At 40.7% G+C, this 20,740-nt stretch overlaps 2 protein-coding genes across 2 annotated transcripts; one reads left to right on the plus strand and one right to left on the minus strand.

The window, feature by feature from the left end:
- Positions 1-1,667: 1,667 nt before the first annotated feature.
- On the minus strand, positions 1,668-15,070 carry miga2 (mitoguardin 2). The gene is made up of 16 exons (XM_071523320.1): positions 15,009-15,070; positions 13,831-14,185; positions 13,371-13,581; positions 13,126-13,241; positions 12,835-12,955; positions 12,011-12,141; positions 11,193-11,310; positions 9,987-10,093; positions 9,680-9,792; positions 9,476-9,548; positions 7,474-7,560; positions 7,269-7,367; positions 6,291-6,425; positions 6,142-6,195; positions 5,926-6,042; positions 1,668-5,629 (listed from the first exon to the last, which is right to left on the minus strand). The coding sequence occupies exons 2-16, from the start codon at positions 13,924-13,926 to the stop codon at positions 5,429-5,431; spliced, it is 1,779 nt and encodes a 592-aa protein (XP_071379421.1). The 5' UTR covers positions 13,927-14,185; positions 15,009-15,070; the 3' UTR covers positions 1,668-5,428.
- Positions 15,071-16,496: 1,426 nt separating this feature from the next.
- st6galnac4 (ST6 (alpha-N-acetyl-neuraminyl-2,3-beta-galactosyl-1,3)-N-acetylgalactosaminide alpha-2,6-sialyltransferase 4) lies at positions 16,497-20,413 on the plus strand. The gene is made up of 5 exons (XM_071523321.1): positions 16,497-16,846; positions 17,006-17,158; positions 17,715-18,124; positions 18,257-18,364; positions 18,489-20,413. The coding sequence occupies exons 1-5, from the start codon at positions 16,835-16,837 to the stop codon at positions 18,673-18,675; spliced, it is 870 nt and encodes a 289-aa protein (XP_071379422.1). The 5' UTR covers positions 16,497-16,834; the 3' UTR covers positions 18,676-20,413.
- The last annotated feature ends 327 nt before the right edge of the window (positions 20,414-20,740 follow it).

Raw genomic sequence — 20,740 nt, forward strand, 5'->3', positions numbered from 1 at the left:
ATTCAAGAAAACTTTATTGTCCATTATTGCAAGCAGCATGGAACTTTTTCTGGTTACATTGTTTTGTTTTGTTGTTATTTGCTAGGCGATGGGTAATAGAGATGCCGGATAACCTCTCTTCAAATTGGTCCATCTTGGATGACTTGTATAGAACAGACATGAGGTACTGTAATATTTTCACTGAAAATCCTGCCTCACCTCTTTGACAAGCCAATCAAGATATCAGCAGTGTCTGTGCCCCTGGTGGTATCTCCTTTCCTGTTCTGTGTATTTTTCTTCTTTTATTTTCTTTTGAAAGACTGGTCTTGGATCTTTACAAAGTATTAGCCACCTATTCTCTCTTCGCCCATCAGTTTCAACCACTAAATTTAGATAGGCCTATCATAGCCAGCTTGGAGACGTCATGCGGTGAAATATGTAAATGTGAGTAAAATGTGAGAGACTTTATGGTCTGACTGGATCGAAATGCCTTGTAATGCCATCACCTGCCAAGGATGCAACACTATTCAATCACAGACTTAGTGAGTAGTTAATCTGAAATCTGATGTTTTGTATCATTCATTTAAAAATGTTTAAAGGATAAGGCTGGTGTCTTTTAATGCATTGCTTCATCAACAAATCCTATGAAAATAACAAAATCAGCAATGATTTTGTGTTGCCAACAAGTCTCATCCATGTCCCAGCAGCCATAGAACTCCACTGTATTAAAAAAAACGATTAAAAACACGTCACAGAGCCATGCTGTTGCTCTGGGCAGCATATTTCATCATCGCGAGGAAAGTAGTTCCGTAGCACCAAAAATAGTCCCTGGCGTAATGAAGAATTTGTTCCCATTTGAATTTAATTTGTTAATAACTACAACAGCCTGACTTTTCGTACTAACAGGTAGTGGTTTTTAAAATGTAAACTATGTCTTTGTGAGCTGTATTTCATGGTTTTTAGCTTACAATTGGAGCCAATGACTTCCGGGTTGACGGCTAAAAACGGTATGTGGGAAGTCAGAAAGTAACGGGAGTAGAGCAAACGCATTGTTGATTTTGTTATTTTCATAGGATTTGTTGATGGTAAGAAATGCATTAAAAAACACCAGCCTTATCCTTTAATATCCAAAAGGAAATAAAGGGATTAAAAAGTCTATAGCCAGACCCAGGCAAGCCTTAAAAATAATCACTGAAATCTTGAAATGAATTCTAATATTTTACAGGTAGCTGGTGCAGAGATGTTAAAGTGCTTTCATTGTGTCCCTTGGTTCTGTTTAAACCAGCATTTTATTGGGGGTAGAGAGTTACATTTATCTGCATGAGAAGAAACAAACATATATGACTTCTCCGGATTGTCTCAGAATAAAAATGCCTTTATAATGGCTTCATAAAAAGCATTCAGAATTACACTGATTGGCCCAAGGGGGAACTACAGTTACAGCTCATAACAAGGTGACATATTTGTGTCTACATCATTTGCCTTGCTTCGAGTCAGATTTTTTTTCCATTTAAACTGAGCAATAGAGTTAAGAACAGCCAAGCAAGTATAGCTGAAAAGACTGAATAGCTCTTCTTGTGTTGAAGAAATGTCATTTAACTATGATAACAAGTTGTATCTGTGTAATTGGAAAGTTAGATTGATTCCTGGTGGAACATGGAAATGTAAAGAGCCGTCATCTGTTGGGAAAAGGCATAATGAACATACTTTAATAAGAAAAAAAACATGTAATATGCAGAATCAAAATCAATTTACAGTTTGTGCTGGCATTGTAATTTCACAATAGAAAAGACAAAAGGCATGAAGAGGACACTTGTCGTGTACAGCGGTGACTTTCATACATAAAAATACATATTCTATCATTCTTTCCCTGTTTTGGCCACCTGAAATCCTTGTGAATCTATAATCTATTGAGTGTATGCTTTGTAGGAGAGTCCATGCCTGAATTTAGGTTCAAATGAGCAGTAAGGTACTAAATAGATAAAGCCAAATGCACCATTTTCTTTATAATTATTTTCTTTAAAATATTTCTAGTTGGGATTTTCAAAACTAATGACACCTAGGACTGAATCTGAGTCTAAACATTCCACTTCTATATTCACTGATGCAATCCAAAGAATCTACAGCGTTCACATGCAAAGGGTGCTGAAGGAATAAATCTCTGATTATCTATTCTCAGGGCATTCTACACAGGAAAAGTAAACCAATCTTTCAATACAAGACTAAACATTAGCATTTCGCAGTGATTGCATTTACCTGTATGATACATACTGATTGCAAATATACTTGATATTCTACAGTAACAGGATTCAACAATGGGGAAATGTTTTTAAGCAGTTGATCAGGGATTAGACAAAATCCAGTCAAAAGCTCTAGTTTAAATTTGGAGAAACTGAACATGTAGATGAGGGAGACTAAAACAATTTATAATAATCACAGTGGTGAAAACAACAGGATTTTGTCATGTATACTGCTATCTATTTATACTTTTCATTACACTTTTTCCATAATGTAGTTTTCTGGGAAATATATTTTTTCCACTGTACAGCATTTATATTCTATGTTATCAATAATATCTCATTTCTATGATGTGATAATTCAAATATTGAATCAGTCAAATGTTGCCAACTGATTTGATTATAAAAAGGGTTGAGACATTCCTAGATCTTTCTTATTATCTGATAAAGTGCAAAAAGCAAAACAAAAAAAACAAAACAATCAACCGCAGATCTGTCATATACTAAAAAACAAAGCAAATTTTCTGTAATGGTGATAGAAAGGCTCCAGTTGTAAGTTATGGTTCATGTTTGACAGAAACATAAATATTGAAGACACTTTGAAGACACCATTACACAGTCAGCGTATAGTTAAAAAGCACGCACTACAGTGGTATTCCAACATGTTAGCCAAAACCACATTTCTGAGGATGAGCTAAGAGAAGTGTGGCTGCGAACGGCTTCTGATTCAGAGGCATGTTCTAACAGGAACAGGATTTGGATTTTCAAGACCACAAAACACACACATTTAGTATGAATAACAAAGATCTGACTTTTCTGCATATATGATAGGGTATTGAATCAAAAATTTCCCTAGAACTGTGAAACACAAAATGATTAGACTACAGAAAATGTCTTCCCTTCTCTCATTCACACACATGCATGCAAGCACAAGCATACTTCTATTCCAGTTAATAATAAATCATCCTCTCATCGCATTTCATTAAGTTAATTTAGTATTTGACAGTTTCCTATACAAACATAAACTATAGCCTGCATAACACAGATCAGTAATGGAGTAATCCATTTCAGGACTGCAGAGGAAAACTCCTGGTAGCTTGGCATCTCGGTGCCCCTTCAGTGTCTCTGTGCTCCAACACCACAATATTGGGCAAACGAAGACAACTCAGGGGTTATCAGTGCACTTCTTATGTAGGTTACAGCTTGACTATACAATGCCCTGTCCTTCGTGACTGACCTTCTTGACATCATAAATAAATGTAGCCAACTGTAAAACAACAACATCCACACTAAGACTACTAGATGGCACTGTTCCATTTAGAGATCCCTTCAATTGCAAGGTGGCTGAGCTGGGAAAACAACAAGACAGACAAGACACTGAGGAGACGCATATAGTGATGGAGAATGTCCATTTGTGTTGCTAACCAAACAATATATAATACTGAGACCGAGGGTTTTCAGACCAGCTCCAAAGGTGCTGGATGCTGTTGATGTCAGGTCAAGTGTGTGCACCCGATTCTGCCAATGAACGGGTGAAAACAGCGGGTAGTTGTTTTTGTTTTTTTTACGCACTTATCTTATACTGATTTACAGCCAGTGAGCAACACACTGACAATACAGATATATGCACTTCAGAAAGAGTGAGCATACTTGGCGAGTACTGAAAATAATTCTTTATATCTTCATATATCTTGTGTTAGGATAATTAAAACATTTTCAATACTTTTTGTGTTAAACTGAACCTAGCTGGAATTACAGCTTGTAGGGTGTTCAGTTTTGACCCAAAGCTTTGGAGTTGGCCAACTGGGCAATTCAACTGGCTTCATTGGCAACTGGCAGTTCAATCAATTGCTGGAAAACTATTTGAAAGAATTTGAAGTTGGGCTTGTTAGTCAAAAAAGTAATGTATTAACTATTACTCATTTCAAAAGTACTTATCACTCCCTGAACAGTAATTAAACTATTCATTATGTTGCTTTTCTGTTACACCTCCAAAATTGGCAATCACATGCGCTGTGTTGTGATGGTGTTTAAACGGGTGTTTCAGGACACTTGGAATTGTGTTATTTGCAGTGGAAAGATTGTTTTTGTGCCTGTGCATAATTTACAATTGACAATTGTCATCCTTTGCTCAATAAAATAAAAGCGAAGGGAATACTTTGATCCAGAGAGAGCAAACTTTTTTGCCATTTTGCATCTAAGCTGGCTCACTGCATGCCCACTTCAACTGAGAAAACGGCAAGTAATGATTAAAACAAATTGTGGTATGGGGGTGGAATATAGTTACTGGATAATTCAACTTCAATTTGAGTACCACATTACCACCCAAAACACTCATCTTGCATACCATGTCTTTTTCATTTAACACATTCTCTAGGATATGTGCCACCTTTGCCTTCAACACCTTCCAACTTTGGAATAAATACTCAAGATTAAAGAGGATTTAAGTACAATCAGTGTGGAGACAAAAGCATTAGGTCCTTCAGCAAATATCACTCAGTACAAGTCTTCAGTTGGCTAAGGGTGTTAAAAATTATCCTGGTTTTAACAAACATCCTCACCCCTTTAATATAAAATATACAAATACATAATATCAACAGACTCTCACACCATTTCTTTTCACACAGGAACACAGGGAATAATTAACTATGATTTCCAACCCAGGTCCAGAGGTGATGAATGGGAGGTTACAATGTAACCACTGCTCTCTGTATGAAGAGACTATTTCTCCACCATGTTGCATATTCTACATGTACAGAGACTTGACCCAACGTGACCATTCTTCATATCGAGAATTCTCGGGTCAGCATACAATAGGTGCGTCTTAAAGAATCATGTCTCACCCAGCAAGGTAGAGACAAGTCCTCACACATATGGAATACGCAACTAGGTAGTCTCGGTACATGAGAGAGCATCCAATAACAAGGGAGAAATGGAATCATATTATCCAACCAGTTGTCTCCCACATTTATACAAGGTCCAATGACAGGTCTGATGAAAATATATCTTCTTACAATAGTTGTGTTTGATGAACACAGATGAATCAGGTGATGATGCTGGTCCTCAGTCCACCACGTGAGCTTGATTCAATCCAATATTACTATAGCTATAGAATAAATGCTCAGCTGTAGTCCTTGTCCTTCTCCCCTGGCCAGCCCACTGCATTTGACCTGGCCTGTACGAGCCCAACGAAGCCCACAGAGACCCTAGTCTCAGTTGGGCCCTGAAGAGCCTCCCGTGTCTCTGGGCAGGGCTCCATTGAGCTCCAGAAGGCTATCGATTCCCAGATAGCCCAGCAAAATCTCACTACGGCGGTGGGAAAGGTTCAGGATGTCCTCAGCCAAGCACTGGGCAGTGGTGAAGCGGACCTTGTCGTGGTCAAACATATCCTTAAGGTACTGCACGATTTGTTGCTGAAGAGGAGAGGAGAGAAATAAATTAGTACCATTTCTTCAGTTCATTACTGAGATTGGATTGCAGATGAGCTTTGGTTATAGAAAAATTCAGTGACATCAATCTGGGATTTATTGCAAGGCAGTTTCAGGGATTAGAGTCCTGAAAAGATTAGTGAATCAGAAATTTAGACATCACTACAGTCACAACACAGTGATTAAATCTCTGTGTTTCGGGAGGGGACTAATGTAATTAGCAGCAACTGCTGTCCAACAGTGTGACAAAATAAAAGCTTTTCAGTCCCACAGACTCTCACCTTGAAGATAGTGCACACTTCACTTAGGTGCTGCCTGGGTCCCAAGAACCCAAAAGCTAAAACTGGGCTCACATGCTCTGATATGGCATAGAAGTGGGAGATAAAACCATCAGGAACCTATGGATGATAGAAAGTAAGAGAAAAAACTGTCATAATCCATCTGCAAAGATATATAAAGGTACTTTCTGAGTAACAGCAACAAAAACTCAAACTCACCATAAGAAGACGCCTTTTGGCTTTTAGAACAGACCAGCAGGCAGTAGCCAGAGCCTAATAGAAACACACAGACACACCTCTGTTATTACAGTAACTTGTTTACTGGTAGCATGATCAAGGAGTTTGTGCGTGTGTGTGCGTAAATTAACCGTCTCTTTAAAGCTGTCCGACAGCCAGCGGTTCCTTAACACGGCTACCACAGATGAGGGAGGGCTCTCTAGGTCTTCAAATGCATCCATCAGGATGAAGTCCAACACAATGTCAAAAAAGTTCATAGAAACCACCTGCAGAAATCATGACACAAGGACACCAACAGTACATTGTATTAAACATGACAGCGATTCTATTTCCACATGAAAACAATCTTCCTTTTATTATTGTAATTGTGCCAAGGGTATCTTGAGTTTTCACAAGGTTTTATTAGAGTATAGCCTACTTATTATTATAGAGAAAAAAATCCCTTCAACCTGCTACCTTAGCTCTTATATTCTCTCTTACATGATCATTCAATGGTCACAGGAATAATTTAATAACCCTAGTACTCCTTGCTTTTGGTGACTTGTAATCTTATTTTTTTCTGAATTAATAAATTGGAACAATTTCCAATCTGAGGTTGAAATTCAAAAGATATGTAAGAAGTGAAACTACTTAAATTGGACAGTGAACATATTTGTCCTACCTAATGAATCATGATCTCTGTCTGTTTGGGTGTTTAGGTTACATGGAAAAAGATATGACGATCTCAATAGTAATAGTAAGTTCTGCTCACTGCCATGGTTTTTGTTGCGTAAGGGTACATCAAAATATTCCCAGAACATTCTAAGTTAGCGCAGACGACAAAAGCCAAAAGTAGAGAAAGAGTTGTTTACATGCCACACTTACCCATTTAACTAAAGAGTAAGCCATCTTACCTGGGTTGATGGCATTTACTAATTGAGCAACTGGATTAAGAACTTGCATGTAAATGTAGCTGGGGATTCTGCCAACCCTTTATAAGGTACTCATGAAAGCACACACAGTATCTAACAAGTATACCTTCATGCATGCTTTTTAACAATGCAGATGTTGAAAAACAAAAGAAAGATGAGATTTAAAAAAACAAATGGCAGAATGATGGCATTTCTCACCCCTCGGCCCTCCAGCTCCATCTTGGTGATGGGCCATGTTTCCTCTCTCTGGGTGTAAAGGAGCATGTCCTCATAGCTCTCCAGGAAGGCTTTGGGACTCTGAGGTAGAGGGGAAAAACAACCGCCAGTTAGCTACAATATGTTCACGAAAAACATAGCCAAAAATAACAACCTAATAATTGAGGATCCAAGTAAGAAGTTTTACCTTGTTTGCCTTAACCATTAACCCTGAAATCATTTGCTTCCCGGTCTCCATGAAAAATGTGCGGTGAGTTTCATCCAACAGCAGAACCTGAGCAAAGAAAACAAACAAAAACAATTATATAAATATGTTCATCCACTAAATAACACCATGAACCCAAATGGCAACTCTCCTCACCCAGTTACATATTGTACATGCAGGGACTTCACCCTACTTAGCTTGGTGACATAAAGTGGATATCAAAAGTTCCAAGTTTTTATTGCCTTGAGGCCTGAAATGAAAACCAATTATCTGATTTTTTCACTTTCATCTGGATATAGTAAACTGTTGATTTCAGGTGTAGGCCAATTAGCTTTGTGCATGCCTTGGAATGTGATTAGTTAACTTGTGATGAGCATAACTCAAGCCATTATCAACCTGGAGCCTACTTTACCAGTTGATTCTGACCAAAATCTGATCAACTGCTTCTGTAGTGCTCTACTTAGTCTTGCTTGCCAGGGTGTTCGGCTCTCCAATACAGTCCTATAGGGCCAATAGAAACTCCAAAAATCAACCCTAAAAGCACCCAAGCAATGTTATTAGGTTAAATTTTAACCAGACTATTTTAATATTTTTTACAAAATAAGCAATTACTATAAATTCATGTTTAAATGGCTTGAACAGGGAACAATTATTTCATTGTTAGTTGTACCTATACAGTCAATTACAAATGTGTGTTTCAAACTGATTGAAATGGGGTATGTCAATGTGGATGGAAGGAGGCTTTCGAGCAGGACGATGTGCCTCTGGTCCTCTTTGGGGATTCTGCCAACCCTCTTTTGGGCAGAGGTGTCACACCTGCGCACTGAGTTTAACCACCTGCTCAGTCAGGCATGCATGACAGTTAAGAAGGTATTCGAGACTGAAGGGTAGGTGGAGATGTCTGCTGCAGAGAAACGACACCCACATTTTTTTGTTAGCAGGACCATCATGGCCTGCTACTGTATGGACTTCACAATTTTTGTGAGTGACCTATAATGTGCATTTTGATGAGGGAGGTGCTGTCCATGTAAAGGTAAGAGAAAATGGATCGGTTGTGGATGAAGAGGAGGAAAAAGCCACACAGCACAGTGAGGCCAATTATGGCCGTGACATCTGGAATGGAAGGACCTAAGTGTGCCTACTTTGCAAAATTTTTATTTCGGGTTATCATCCACTTTCTGCGTGTGAGGCATGGGACCCTGTCTTGAGGCACCTCTCCAGTTCGCAGCTGGAGTCTTTAACTGACCGAGTAGCTTTCTCTGGATGTTGGCTGTTGCTGCAACTTGCTGCTTGTAAATGCGAAGACTGCACCTTGAAACAGGCAGCTCATTACAAACTGGGGTCTGTTGAAGTGTACTGCAGGCCTTCTGGGCTCTCGCTACATCTACAACATCAGTGGGGGGTATTAGGGGGATGTCTTGTCTATGACAAGTGTATATCATGCATTGATGGCAAGAGAAGACCTATCCTCCTTTGTGAACTGCTTGCACCTGAACAATACCACTTTTTTGAAACCATCTTTATACATGCATCTCTATGCAATAGTCCATCACTGCAATACAATATTTGACAGGTGGGCTGTATACATCAGCCAATCAGATATATTTGGGGAAAGGGGGAATCGAATGTATTGCCTTACTGTTGGAAGTGACATCAGCCAGCGGAGTGGGGAAAAAGGGGTGGGCTCTATTGGTGCATGAAATAACTGCATTATTAACCGCATAACTGGTGTTCCAACTGTATTTCCACCTAAAGTGCATTTTGTCTTACAAGAGGAAGCCTCAGGAAGGGGATTTGGTTTTAGCCAATTCTAAAAAAACCCCAGCTCATTTAGTGAATTTATGACCAAAATGATCACAGATTAGAGCCCTGACCTAGTACTTACGGTAACTGTAAAAGGGAAGGATTGCCAAGATATTTGCAGTCATGCAAACAGTGAAGATAATCTATGCATTATGAGCAATTCATATAAACCACAACACACCTGGAATGCTTGTCTCACACAATGAAGCTTGGAAAGGAAGTCTTGGTCACCATAACATTCAAGTAATTCAGTCCTGGTGAAGAGAGAGGGAAATGGAGACTTTATTCTCAATGAGACTTTATTCTTCTATTAGCTACTGTAATTGACTGTCATTACTGACATTAAAATATTGGATGCAGAACTTAAGTTAGAATTCTTAGCTACCTTAAGGACCGATAGACCACTTTGCCTTCCCGGACCTGATTCAGGGCCTCGTCATATAGAGCAGCTGGCTTCAGTGGCTGGTAGACTTCTTCAAGAGACATGGCATCAAACAGCTGCACAGAGGGAGATGAACATTACTCAGTGCACATGCCCACACATGACATTTATGAGTAAAACAGGAGCAGTTGTGAATGAATCTGTGAGACATAAGGATGTATTAGTATGTGTACTGAATGCAAAGACTAGGAGGTACAGGAGATCGAGGAGTTTGTTAGTCTGTCAGAGAGAGTGGAGAAAAGGAACTAACCTCTGCGGCTGAGAAGAAGGAATCGTCGGAGGTAATAGTAGTCGCATCATCATCCTGCAGTCTGTGTGAGCTCTCCACATGAGGCAAGATAAGGGTTCCTTCACTCTCTGCAAAAGGAACATCACAAAAACGTTGACCCTCAGGGCAAGAATTAAAACACTGATGTTTTCTTGGAAAGCATTAATGATAACTACTATTGACAACAGAGATCTAAAATGTATGCCAGCCAGCATTGTTATAATAAAAACTGTATTAATAGAAAGCTCTCTTCCTGGTTCACCATGGTAATCTCCTTCCATCTAAGACAGCTGTCAAATTAGTAATGTTTCATGAATAGAAGAATCAGAGACAGTAGCAAAAATACCTTTAAATAAAAAAAAATCTAAAAATATTCAGAGGAGATTTTTTCCCACAACACAATGAAGCCAATTTCTGGTGTCCCACCCAAAAAGAACCAAGCACCTTTCTTTCTCAGTTGAGTATTGGCAACCCAGTGAGTCTCGTTTACCAAACCAAAGCTCATTCTGTTAACACATAATTAAATATGCCATATAGCCATCTTAATTGTACTGCTCAAATGACCATTCAGTTTCCATGCTCAGACACAGGCTGCAACTGCATTATGTAACTGATGATGCCACAGAAGACGCACAGTCTGCAAAAAGCGTACAATTACCTATTGAAATTGCCCATCTCTGCTTGATGTTGTAAACAATTTTGTTTCCTCTGGCAGTGTTCCTGACTCACTCAAAGTAGCAGTTATCAAGCCACTATCAAAAAAGCCAGCCCCAACCCTGAAGATCTGAAAAATTGCATTTCTCTTAAAAATACTAGGAAAAGTTGTAACCAAGGAGCTCACTCAGTTTCTCACTTCAAACAACATCTATGACCTCCTCCAACGTAGGCTTAGACCAGTCAGCACCAATCAAAGTAAAATACACCACTATTAGCTTAAGACCAAGGCTCTGTATCAGTCTTCCACCTCCTTAAGTACAAACTTCAGTACCGTTGAGAATGTCACGCTCAGGAACCATTAAGAGATTCTTGCTGGCAGCACAGCACTTTCCTGTTATCCCCCCTACTTGACTAAAAGATCCCAATTTGATTTCCTCGATGGTCACACTTCTGCCAGGTTCAAGGTAACTTCAAAGCCCAGCATCTATGAGGGTTCAGTTCCGCATCCTCTGGGAATGCCTGCTCACTTACCAAAGTCTGCCAGCAGGCTATCTGGTGGGATGGTGCTGCCAAAATCCTCCTGCAGGTGGTACGCTCGGTGTAGAAGTGTCTCCAACTTCTCAGCAAACACTTTGTTGCGGGCCTCAACCTATAATCAAGGGGAAGGAAAGCATGACAAGGCCCAAAATCAGCACACCTTTTTATGGAAAAAACATTCCAAGATCAATTCAATTTCTCTCATTTGTAGCATTTTTGTACTGTTTTATATTATTACTATGGGCACTGGCAACTGCAACTCTTACAGAAACCTTGTCTGCAGTGCTGCAGTAAGGAGTCTGTTGCCTACAGAGGGACGCAGACACACCAAACAAAAAAGATAGCAGTCAGATAAGTCATCCTTCACCCTGTTCTCAACAAGTGGATGAATACATGTTTCACTCAGGCAGATTAAAGCTGCCCTACAGCCCCTATTAAGACACTTGATGTTTTGGCACTTGATGTTTAAGACACCTTTATTTTGGCAGTTACACTTCACCTATGCTGGCTAGTCGCCCACAAGAACCAGCTCAAAAACTTAAAAAAAATAAATAAATAAATATAATGTCTGCTTGTCTTGAAGTTTTTGCTGACCCCTTTCAGCTGAGAAACCAGTTTCAGTGGGGAGACGATGCCTTTTTGTCCTATGGGACACGATAGACAAAGGTTGTGCACTGGACTCAAACCCACAAAGTCACAAGTATATGGAAAGCCCAATTCCCCCATAAACTACAATACATTACTTGGATTGGAAAGTAATTCAAGACTTGCAAAACGTGTTTCTACATAGCTAAGAAGTACATGATGTGTACCGGAGGAATGTCTGCACACGCTGCCCCCTGAAGGACGAGGCTGTTATTGGAGGAGGAGGTGGAGTGGACGTGGTGGCGAATGTTCAGGGCCTGCTCCCACTTCTGCAGAGCCTCCTCAAACAACTCCATCCCTGTTAGGGGGAGGTAAGGCAAAACAGTGATGACGATGGAAGGAGGAGGATGAGTAAGAGAGGAGAGAGTAGAAATACAACAATTTGGTAAATATCTTCCATAAATAAAACTATTCTTAATTAAGTAATAATCCGAGACATTTTCATATAAATAAATGTGTTTTGCTATTGACTGAGATAACACAATAGCGATTCAACCTATATCCAGTTCATGAAAGCTTTTACATTTGCTCTTCTCAACATCCAGTGTCAGATAGGACTTTCCTCTATAAAATCCTCTTGCACAATTATGTGTTTTACATTTCTGGCAGCAGCAACATCAGTTTGTTAGAATAAAGAGGAGCTGGGTAGTTTGCATGAGCAGCGATAGCCACAATGGTTGAGGAAAAAAAACATGTCACACAGTACTGGACACACTGTTTGATTGCCAAGTGATCTCTGAGAAGTGCAGTGCAAAAACACACAGCAATGAGCACCTAGCACCAAAGATGTTGGCAAAAAACAAAAAAGGAAACTGAATTTTATCCCAGCTTTAAAAAAGGACACGAAGGGCTTTACTAATTCCTCCAAACCAATTTTATCTGTCAAACCAGGAATTGTGATCTGGAAACTTCTTAGTCACAAACTTGTATCTCTAATCTTGACATCACTACTGATATTTGCATAAAACAATGAGCCATGAGAAGTACCTACCCAGTATATAGAGGTTCTCTGCATTTGCATCCTCTGCTGCACCTGGCTCTTCCACTACAGGCTCTGCCTCCCAGGGTGTGGATGGATTGGCTGACTGGTTTGGCGAGAGCGGGACCCGCATCTGTAACAGAAACACACACACATACACACACACACACACACACACACACACACACACACACACAGACAATTCAACGGCACACATACTGTGTTAGGAAAAAGTAACACAAAGGAATATGGGAAAAGAGGACAAAGTTACAAAAAATGTATTGGCAAAACTGGAACACTTACAGATGTCAGGCTGTGCGAGGAACTTGAGTGTTTACTGGGGGCCAGGGAAGAGATGCCACTCATGGTGTCGTTGCTCCGCGTGCTTGGACTCATCATCTGTCGTCCAGGAAATGGACCTGGCACAGAAAGAAATGAAAAGCATTCTCTTGTCTGTACATTTCTCAGTAGATATTGAGAGAGACATACCGCTGTTTCAACAACCAAAAAGCAAAGCCATGAGTTCAACATTTCAGACATTATTTTACCTCTCTTTAATGATGAGGGTCTGCCTGTCTTCATAAGCGCCTCAGGTATTCCCACTGTCTTCTGACCATCCTTCCCTTGTGTCACCTGCTTCCTCTTCCTCCCCCTCCTTTTCAGTTGATGGGCAGTGAGAGCAAGCGCTACACTACCCAGCGCTGTGGCAAACAGTACCTTCTTCAGGCTTGGACTCAGCTTTAGTTGAGAAAATATGGACTGGAAGAGGGAGAGGCAGAGAGGGAATGAACGAACACAACAAGCAAACCATTTAAAAAGTTGGTAGCATAAAGAGCCCTCTCAAGCAGAAAAGCTTTTTTCCCCCTTAGTTACTTATTGCTTTTAGTCTTTATAACTATAATAACTATATTATTATTGAAAAAATGTGCACACAACAGTGACTGAAGCATGTGCTCAGAGATGCAACTCAAAACTTAATTGTGCCTGCGGATTATTAAAGTGGGTTACCTGCCCAAATGTGGAATAAAGAAACACCGGTATCTCGGCTACGGTCATGGCCAAAGCCTGGGCGATGGACATCCCGTCTGCTTGTTTCATTGACATCTCAGAAAGGAAAATGCCCGCAGGCCACAGCTCTCCAAGGCCCCTTCACATTCACCTTCAAGAGGGCTTCCTCTCTGTTCTGGGACCAGCCAGCACAGGGCCTGCTGTCCAACCGTCTGTCCTCATCCACTTCTGAACTTGTACTCCGCACTATAATTTTACTCCAGGGATCAGAACTGTGTTTTTGAGCTTATCTGGACACAAACCCCACTAGGTGTGCAGGTCTCCTTCCTTTAGTGCTGCATCATGTTGCTCAACCCTTGAATGAAAAGGACACTGAATCAACAAAACATGATTTTTGAGTGCATGGCGTGTGATCAGCTTGTACTTTATCACTACAACAATGCTGTTAGCCCCAGCACAACCCCCTTTGTACAGCTATTGAATGAATTCGCAACAGTTCATGGTTTATGTTGGGAAATCAAGCTTACATAAACTGTCAAGCACAGTAACTTGACGGTTTGCCAGCTACTTACCTAGCTGCTCAGCCTGGTCTGCAGCTAGAGAGCCAGCCTGCCCCACACCCACATGACTCACAGCAGGTGCGGTTTCAACATGCAAGGCTGCCCGGTTATCACTGAGCAAACCATCTACCGATTTGCGAAATGGACAATCACCTACCAGCCAGACAGCAGAATTACTGTTGATAGCGATTCCATAGGCTGACAGTTGAATGAAAAGTGACTTGGTAGTAAGGTGAACTGCAAGCTAGCTAGTTAACGTTAGCTTTGCCCTGATAACTGAGACCGGGAATCAGCCATACTACCACTTTCTCTGCTCTCTCCGTTAAATATAGCCAATCTGGATCCTGTCTGTGGGGATTTCATTACATTTTGCCCTGCTGACCGAACAACAGCAGCAGCAAGCAGTGGACTTCACAGGATAGTCAGTTAGCTAGTAAGCTAGCTAGCTCAGCCTGGTCTGTCAACATCACATCACACTCAGCCTCAAAATCCCTTGATCGATAAGACAGTATAGCTTGTATGGCTTTAAGCTGACAATGTATGCCATAGAGGCGTTAGCGGGACTGGGCTTATTTTATCAGTGGTAACTTACAGTGAATAATAAAATAGCTCACATACCTTGGGCATCCAAAGTGTCCGAGAAGGGCATTCTTCTATCACATTGAAAGCCGCATTTCACACACTAGTTTTTGCTTAAGGGCGGTACTTTGGAATAACAGGAATAATGATGGCACTATCAACCAACGGAGCCCCGACTTTGTGAGGGCAGCTCATTTTTTGACCAATCGGATAAAAGATGGGCGTGTCCAGTATATTTAAAATCCAATCAGATCGCGATCATAGAACATCATGGTTGCACGGGCAAAGATCAGGAAATTAAAGCGATATTTCCATGGCTATTGCAAACAGATAGGTAAAAATGTGTTTCTTAGCTAGCAATCGTGATTTTTCGGGATTTCAATTTCTGTGTGCTCTGATGCTGCTTGATTTGATTGGCACATTGGAAATCCACAACACTCAAATGTTGACTAAACAAAAAAAAACAAAAAAACAATTAATACAATCTGTACAATGTTTTTCCATGATAAAAATGTTGTAATCATTTAGTTTAAGGATCCCCTCTACATTTAAACAGAGATTTGGCATTTTTGGACTATATAGGCTACAAAGATTAAGCACTACACAGGTCACCTTTAATGTAACGGTAGCGTGTCTATGTTCCCTCAACTCTATGGTCCCTAAACCCTATGTTCCCTCAGCCCTATGTTCCCTCAGATCAGTACCTCCGCCAATGAGGTAATGTTTTCGCCCCTTTCGCCCCCTAACCCTAACCCTCTGATGCTCAGGGAACGTGGGGCTGAGGGAACATAGAGATGACCCCATTGTGAACATAGAGATATAATCTATATTATATATAATTATATATAATATAATCATATCTCTATGATTGTGAACTGCACAAGTTCTATGTCAAAACACTCCTACAGACTTGTACTTTCACTAAAAACTAGCATTTAGGCCCAAGCTGGTCTCTGTCTATGGCTCTGGTCTGGCCAAAATAACCAGAAAATGAGACTTCTGGTTTTGGCGTTCAGCCTTCAAAATAAAAGCGCGATATTTTAAACGTGCAGAAATACTGTTTTAAGCCAATTAATTTGTATTCAATCGTCAAATCCAAAAAGCGAGCACCCAGATTAATATTTTATGTCATAATAATAATGAAAATGCTATAATATGTGCCATTTGGGCAAGTAATCCAAGATGTTTGTCTCACTGATGAACCACATAGGCCTACATGTGTTTGGGCCTTTACCTTTAGTGATAGAGCGGTTGAAAAGAGAGCTGAGAGAGTCAGGTGTAGCTGGTGATGGTTAATAGAAAAACGGGGCTCATGTCAGAGAAATGGGGCAATATCAAATCAACATTAATATGGGTGCTCAATTATTGAATTTTCCGATTAAATACAAATATGCTTTTACTTTGAAGGCTGTCGGAAGTCTTATTTTCGTTCAGGAACACAGCCCGATCGAGGTAAACGCACAGATGCGCTTTTATTCTGAAAAAATCGGACCGGAAGTCTTATTCTTATTTCAGCTGGCGGAACACAGCCCCAGATAAGATAGCAGTAAACAAAATTAATTTGCAAAGGTTTTTATCAGGGAAGAAATGTATTCAGTTGTAGATTAGGCGACAGAAGTACACCGGCTGCCTCACTGGGGTGAAAACTACACTGTAAAGAAAACGAGCTGTGAATCGAGAGAACTCCTCCTGATATTTTCTTGAAAATAGCCATTGGAAATCTTAAAACATGAAACCCTGTGGTAGTGTGGCAGCCGTTGAGCCTGTGTCGACACTTTTACTACAAGCAAAACGGCCGGAATAATTTTTCGGTGCGCGATGAGTGTCGTCGGGCTCTGGACCAGGGGGCTCCCGAAGGCTGTGATATGAAATCTCCGGTAAGAACAAAGACATAAATAATGAGGCTGGGTAACGGAGACCGTTAATTATGCGTATGAGTAGCCCATCTATGTAGCCTAATCGTATTATTCAGATTAATGTTCAGTGTCTGTTGGGATGTGCACCCTGATTTCCCTGTCGCACCTCTGCCCCCTCAGAAGATCCGCTCATTCCGCTGGGTTTGTCTGCTCAGCCTGTGCCTGTCGCTGTTGTTTTGGTGCGGACATGTGATCAGGTCGGATGGCTCCTCGCCTGTGCTCAACTCCGGCCTCAGAGGCTACATCAGGATCACTGCCGGCGCGACGAACCAGGTGAGGCTCTGACCCGGTCCACACCCGCCTCACTTCTAGTCCAAGTCATAGCTGCATAGTCCTATTGATGGCAGTGTGTAGGCTACTGTAGTGTAGAGGGGGGCGTTTCTGTTTCTGGGACGCTGGAATACACTGTTGAGCCTTCTTGAGGTGCTGTGTGGGCCGAATTCAGCGAAACATCAGTGAAGGAGCGTGCCCACTTGATAACCCCAATGACTTGACTGCAGTTTTCTCTATTTAATCTTCTCTAGTATTTGTGGTGTTGCTGTGTTCTTTGTGTGCTGACTCAACACTCCTCAATGAGTGAATGATTAAATTTAACAGGCTGGTTTCGCAATCAGACAAATTGATATTCGTATTATCCTGGCAGCATAGAAACTTAAATATGAAAAAAAGCATTCGAAGCATCGAATCCAGCCCAGGACCTTTTGTTGCATGTCATCCCTCCCTCTCTCCCAATCTTTCCTGTCTCTCTCTACTTTGAACTGTCTCATAAATGTGAAAATGCCAAAGAAATAATCTAAACCACTACATAATTTCTCATTTTTCTCGACAGTTCCTGGACAAGCATTGCAGCCATTGTGCCTTGGTGTCGAGCTCGGGCCAGATGCTCGGAGCGGGCATCGGAGAGGAGATTGACCAGATTGGATGTGTGATCCGTATGAACAATGCGCCCACGCAGGGGTATGAGAAGGACGTAGGGAGTCGCACCAGTGTTCGGGTGGTGTCCCACACCAGTGTGCCCCTGTTGCTGAAAAATGAGCACTACTATTTCCAGCGTTCGGCAGACACCACGTATGTGTTTTGGGGTCCCGAAAGGAACATGAGGCAAGATGGGAAAGGACACATCTTCAACGTTCTCCTGAAAATAGCAGAGAAGTATCCCAATGTCAGAATCTATGCTGTGACCAGAGAGAAGATCCAGTATTGTGATAGTGTATTTCAGAATGAAACTGGGAAAAACAGGTACAGTATGGGTTTATAACATTAATAGAGGACAGTAATGATACAGTGTGTATTGTATGACTGTATTTTGACAATGGAAGAGAGTTTTAAATGCCTTTTTTTAAGCCTGAATGTTTGGTGTCTCTCACTCAGAATGAAGACGGGGGCGTTTCTCAGCACTGGTTTCTTCACCATGATTCTGGCCATGGATATGTGTGACAGCATTAATGTTTATGGGATGATTGATGATAACTACTGCAGGTGAGACATTTGAAACTATGTCCTGACTTGACAATTATTCTGGCTGCAAGGTTTTTTTTTTTTTTTACAATGTGCTTTCCTAAGTAACCATTGTTTACATCTGGCTCTCCCCTCTTCCTGGCAGTCGAGCCAATCACAGTGTTGTTCCGTACCATTACTATGAGCAGAACCGGATCGATGAATGCAGAATGTACAGAGTCCACGAGCACACGCGGCGCGGCGGCCATCGCTTCATCACTGAGAAGGCCATCTACGCCAGATGGGCGACCCGCCACAGAATGGAGTTTAAACACCCGTCTTGGAGCCAGTAGGGAAGGACATCCTGAAACCCAGAAGCTGTTCCTTCATCCCTTTTGGCAACGATGTTCACTGTTGCTGGCTACAGATCGTCAAGCTGATTTCTACTGTGCAGCGTCACCAGAGCAGGAACTTTATTGTCTACTGGCAGCTGTTGCTGGTGGACTCCAAAATTCATACGGCATTTTCACTGTTTTACCAGGCAAACTGCTTTTTCAAGTAGAGCCTGGTTGGATACACAAAGTTACCTGGAGGACAAAGTTACCTGCAAAAGCCAAATTTACCAGCATTTGACTGGTAACTGGTGGTAATGTGCCACCCTCAGTATTACTGAATATTTCCGTTGTGTATATTATCACATTAACCCAGACACTGGTAAAATCATATTGTACCAAAGCTAACAACATGAATTTCTTTACTACTGTGCCTTCATTTTAATTCAGTCTTATTCTTTACAATGTTTTTTTTTTTTTACGTTTTATGCTGCAATCTTGTTGTGTAATTTGAATGTAAAAGCTACAATATGCAACTTTTCTCTTGGAGACAGGAAGTGCATTGTTAGTCCCTCCCTCCTCCCCCGCAGTTGGTCAAGTTCACGGCCCAGCACTTGTCAATCATCTTGATGAGCTGTCGTCTATCCTAAGGCCGAGCTAACCGGTATCCATACAGCCACCACAGGTGCTGAAGAAGCAGACGGTGAACGCAGCCAATCTGTGATTAAAAAAACCCCAGTGACAGTGGTTTTTGAGCGGTTCTTGTGTGCTGCACGTTTAGCTTCGCTGTTCTTTAGTTTCTTACTGCGTTCCCCTATTGTTGCTGCTATGACTTCCCTATGCTGTGGTCACTAGCCTCGCCACTGTGTGTCCATACAACACACCCACAGCAAAAGGTATACGCCCCAAAACATCCCCATCATCATCGAAAAGCCCATTTCAGGCAAATGGGGGGATTTAGATATGTACGCACAGGGTCACAGACCGAAAAGGTGTAATATATCCTATTTATTTTTTATTTTAATGTAAAAAAAAATTTGCATATTGAAGCTTTAAGCAAATTTCATACCCTTACTGCAGTTGGCTACAGCCTCTAAAGGCTTCAAGTAGTACTAAGCTTTTAAATCAAGGAAAAGATGGATATTTGTATGTGAACAATCTTCGGATGATATTTCAGTCATGAGCTGAATGCCATTCCAACATGTAGTCTGAACTTGTTACATGTGGCATCCGAAGCCTCTGATGGGAGGGAAATCTGCTGTGAGTTGTGGTCAAAGGACTGGAGTCTTGGTGTCTTTATCTTGTTTTAAATTTTTATTCAATTGACCCGATATAGTGAACGCAACATGAGATGTTTATATTGAAGATATTTCTTGTAGCAGTCATTGTTACACATTTTTGCTACTTCATAACTGCTGTTTTGAATATAAATATCTTGAAACTATGTCCTGTGCCATATTTTGAGTTAATATGCGATAAATTATGCCAGTCATTTTTAGATCAACTTAATACAAATGATAGTATTGATGTGTGTTTACGTAATCATTGATTTTATCAGAATTCTGTTTCAGAAAGTGTTTACCCTATAGTATATACCTATATTGCTGCCTATTTACAAAGAAATGTATAGTACTGCCTTTTGAGTTGCATAATGCTTATTTTGTGTCTAATTCCAAAGACTTTAATATTTGCACTACTGAGTCGCAAACTATTTGACTGGAGCCTAATGAACATTTCACATATGAATTGTCTGAATTGTTACCTGAAAAAGTATTGTAAATACATTTTCAATAAACATTAGTAGCCTATTTATGTAGGCTACCAAACTGCACAAAATAAAAAGTCTGACGTCTGTTTAATGAAAGGTCCTGAAAAAGTCTTAAAATGTCTTGAGAGATGTGTAAAAGTCCTGAAGGTCTTGAATACAGTGAAATTGGGCATTTTAAGCCCTAAAATCTAAGTGTGCTGTTTCCCAGTGATAAAACAGCTCGGTTGCATAGACTCGTATTCTGACGAGTCTATAAATGTTAGTTCATTCTGGCATTAAAAAGTGAAATTTGCAGACCCCCTGTTGTTTGTCTAATAC

This window comes from Centroberyx affinis, unplaced genomic scaffold (assembly GCF_046629955.1).
Source record: "Centroberyx affinis isolate AG114_WGS23_722 - 3 ecotype Tasmania unplaced genomic scaffold, CSIRO-AGI_Caff_v1 ptg001080l_1, whole genome shotgun sequence".
NCBI lineage: Eukaryota > Metazoa > Chordata > Actinopteri > Beryciformes > Berycidae > Centroberyx > Centroberyx affinis.

Excerpts from the sequence above, each read along its gene's own strand:
- miga2 (XM_071523320.1), bottom strand. The coding sequence starts at position 13,926 with ATGTCAATGAAACAAGCAGACGGGATGTCCATCGCCCAGGCTTTGGCC. Across the intron at positions 13,582-13,830 it reads TTTATTCCACATTTGGGCAG|TCCATATTTTCTCAACTAAA; the intron begins GTAACCCACTTT and ends TCCCTCTTCCAG. Across the intron at positions 7,368-7,473 it reads TAATGGTTAAGGCAAACAAG|AGTCCCAAAGCCTTCCTGGA; the intron begins GTAAAACTTCTT and ends CCTCTACCTCAG.
- st6galnac4 (XM_071523321.1), top strand. Across the intron at positions 17,159-17,714 it reads CTGCCGGCGCGACGAACCAG|TTCCTGGACAAGCATTGCAG; the intron begins GTGAGGCTCTGA and ends TTTTCTCGACAG. Across the intron at positions 18,125-18,256 it reads AATGAAACTGGGAAAAACAG|AATGAAGACGGGGGCGTTTC; the intron begins GTACAGTATGGG and ends TCTCTCACTCAG.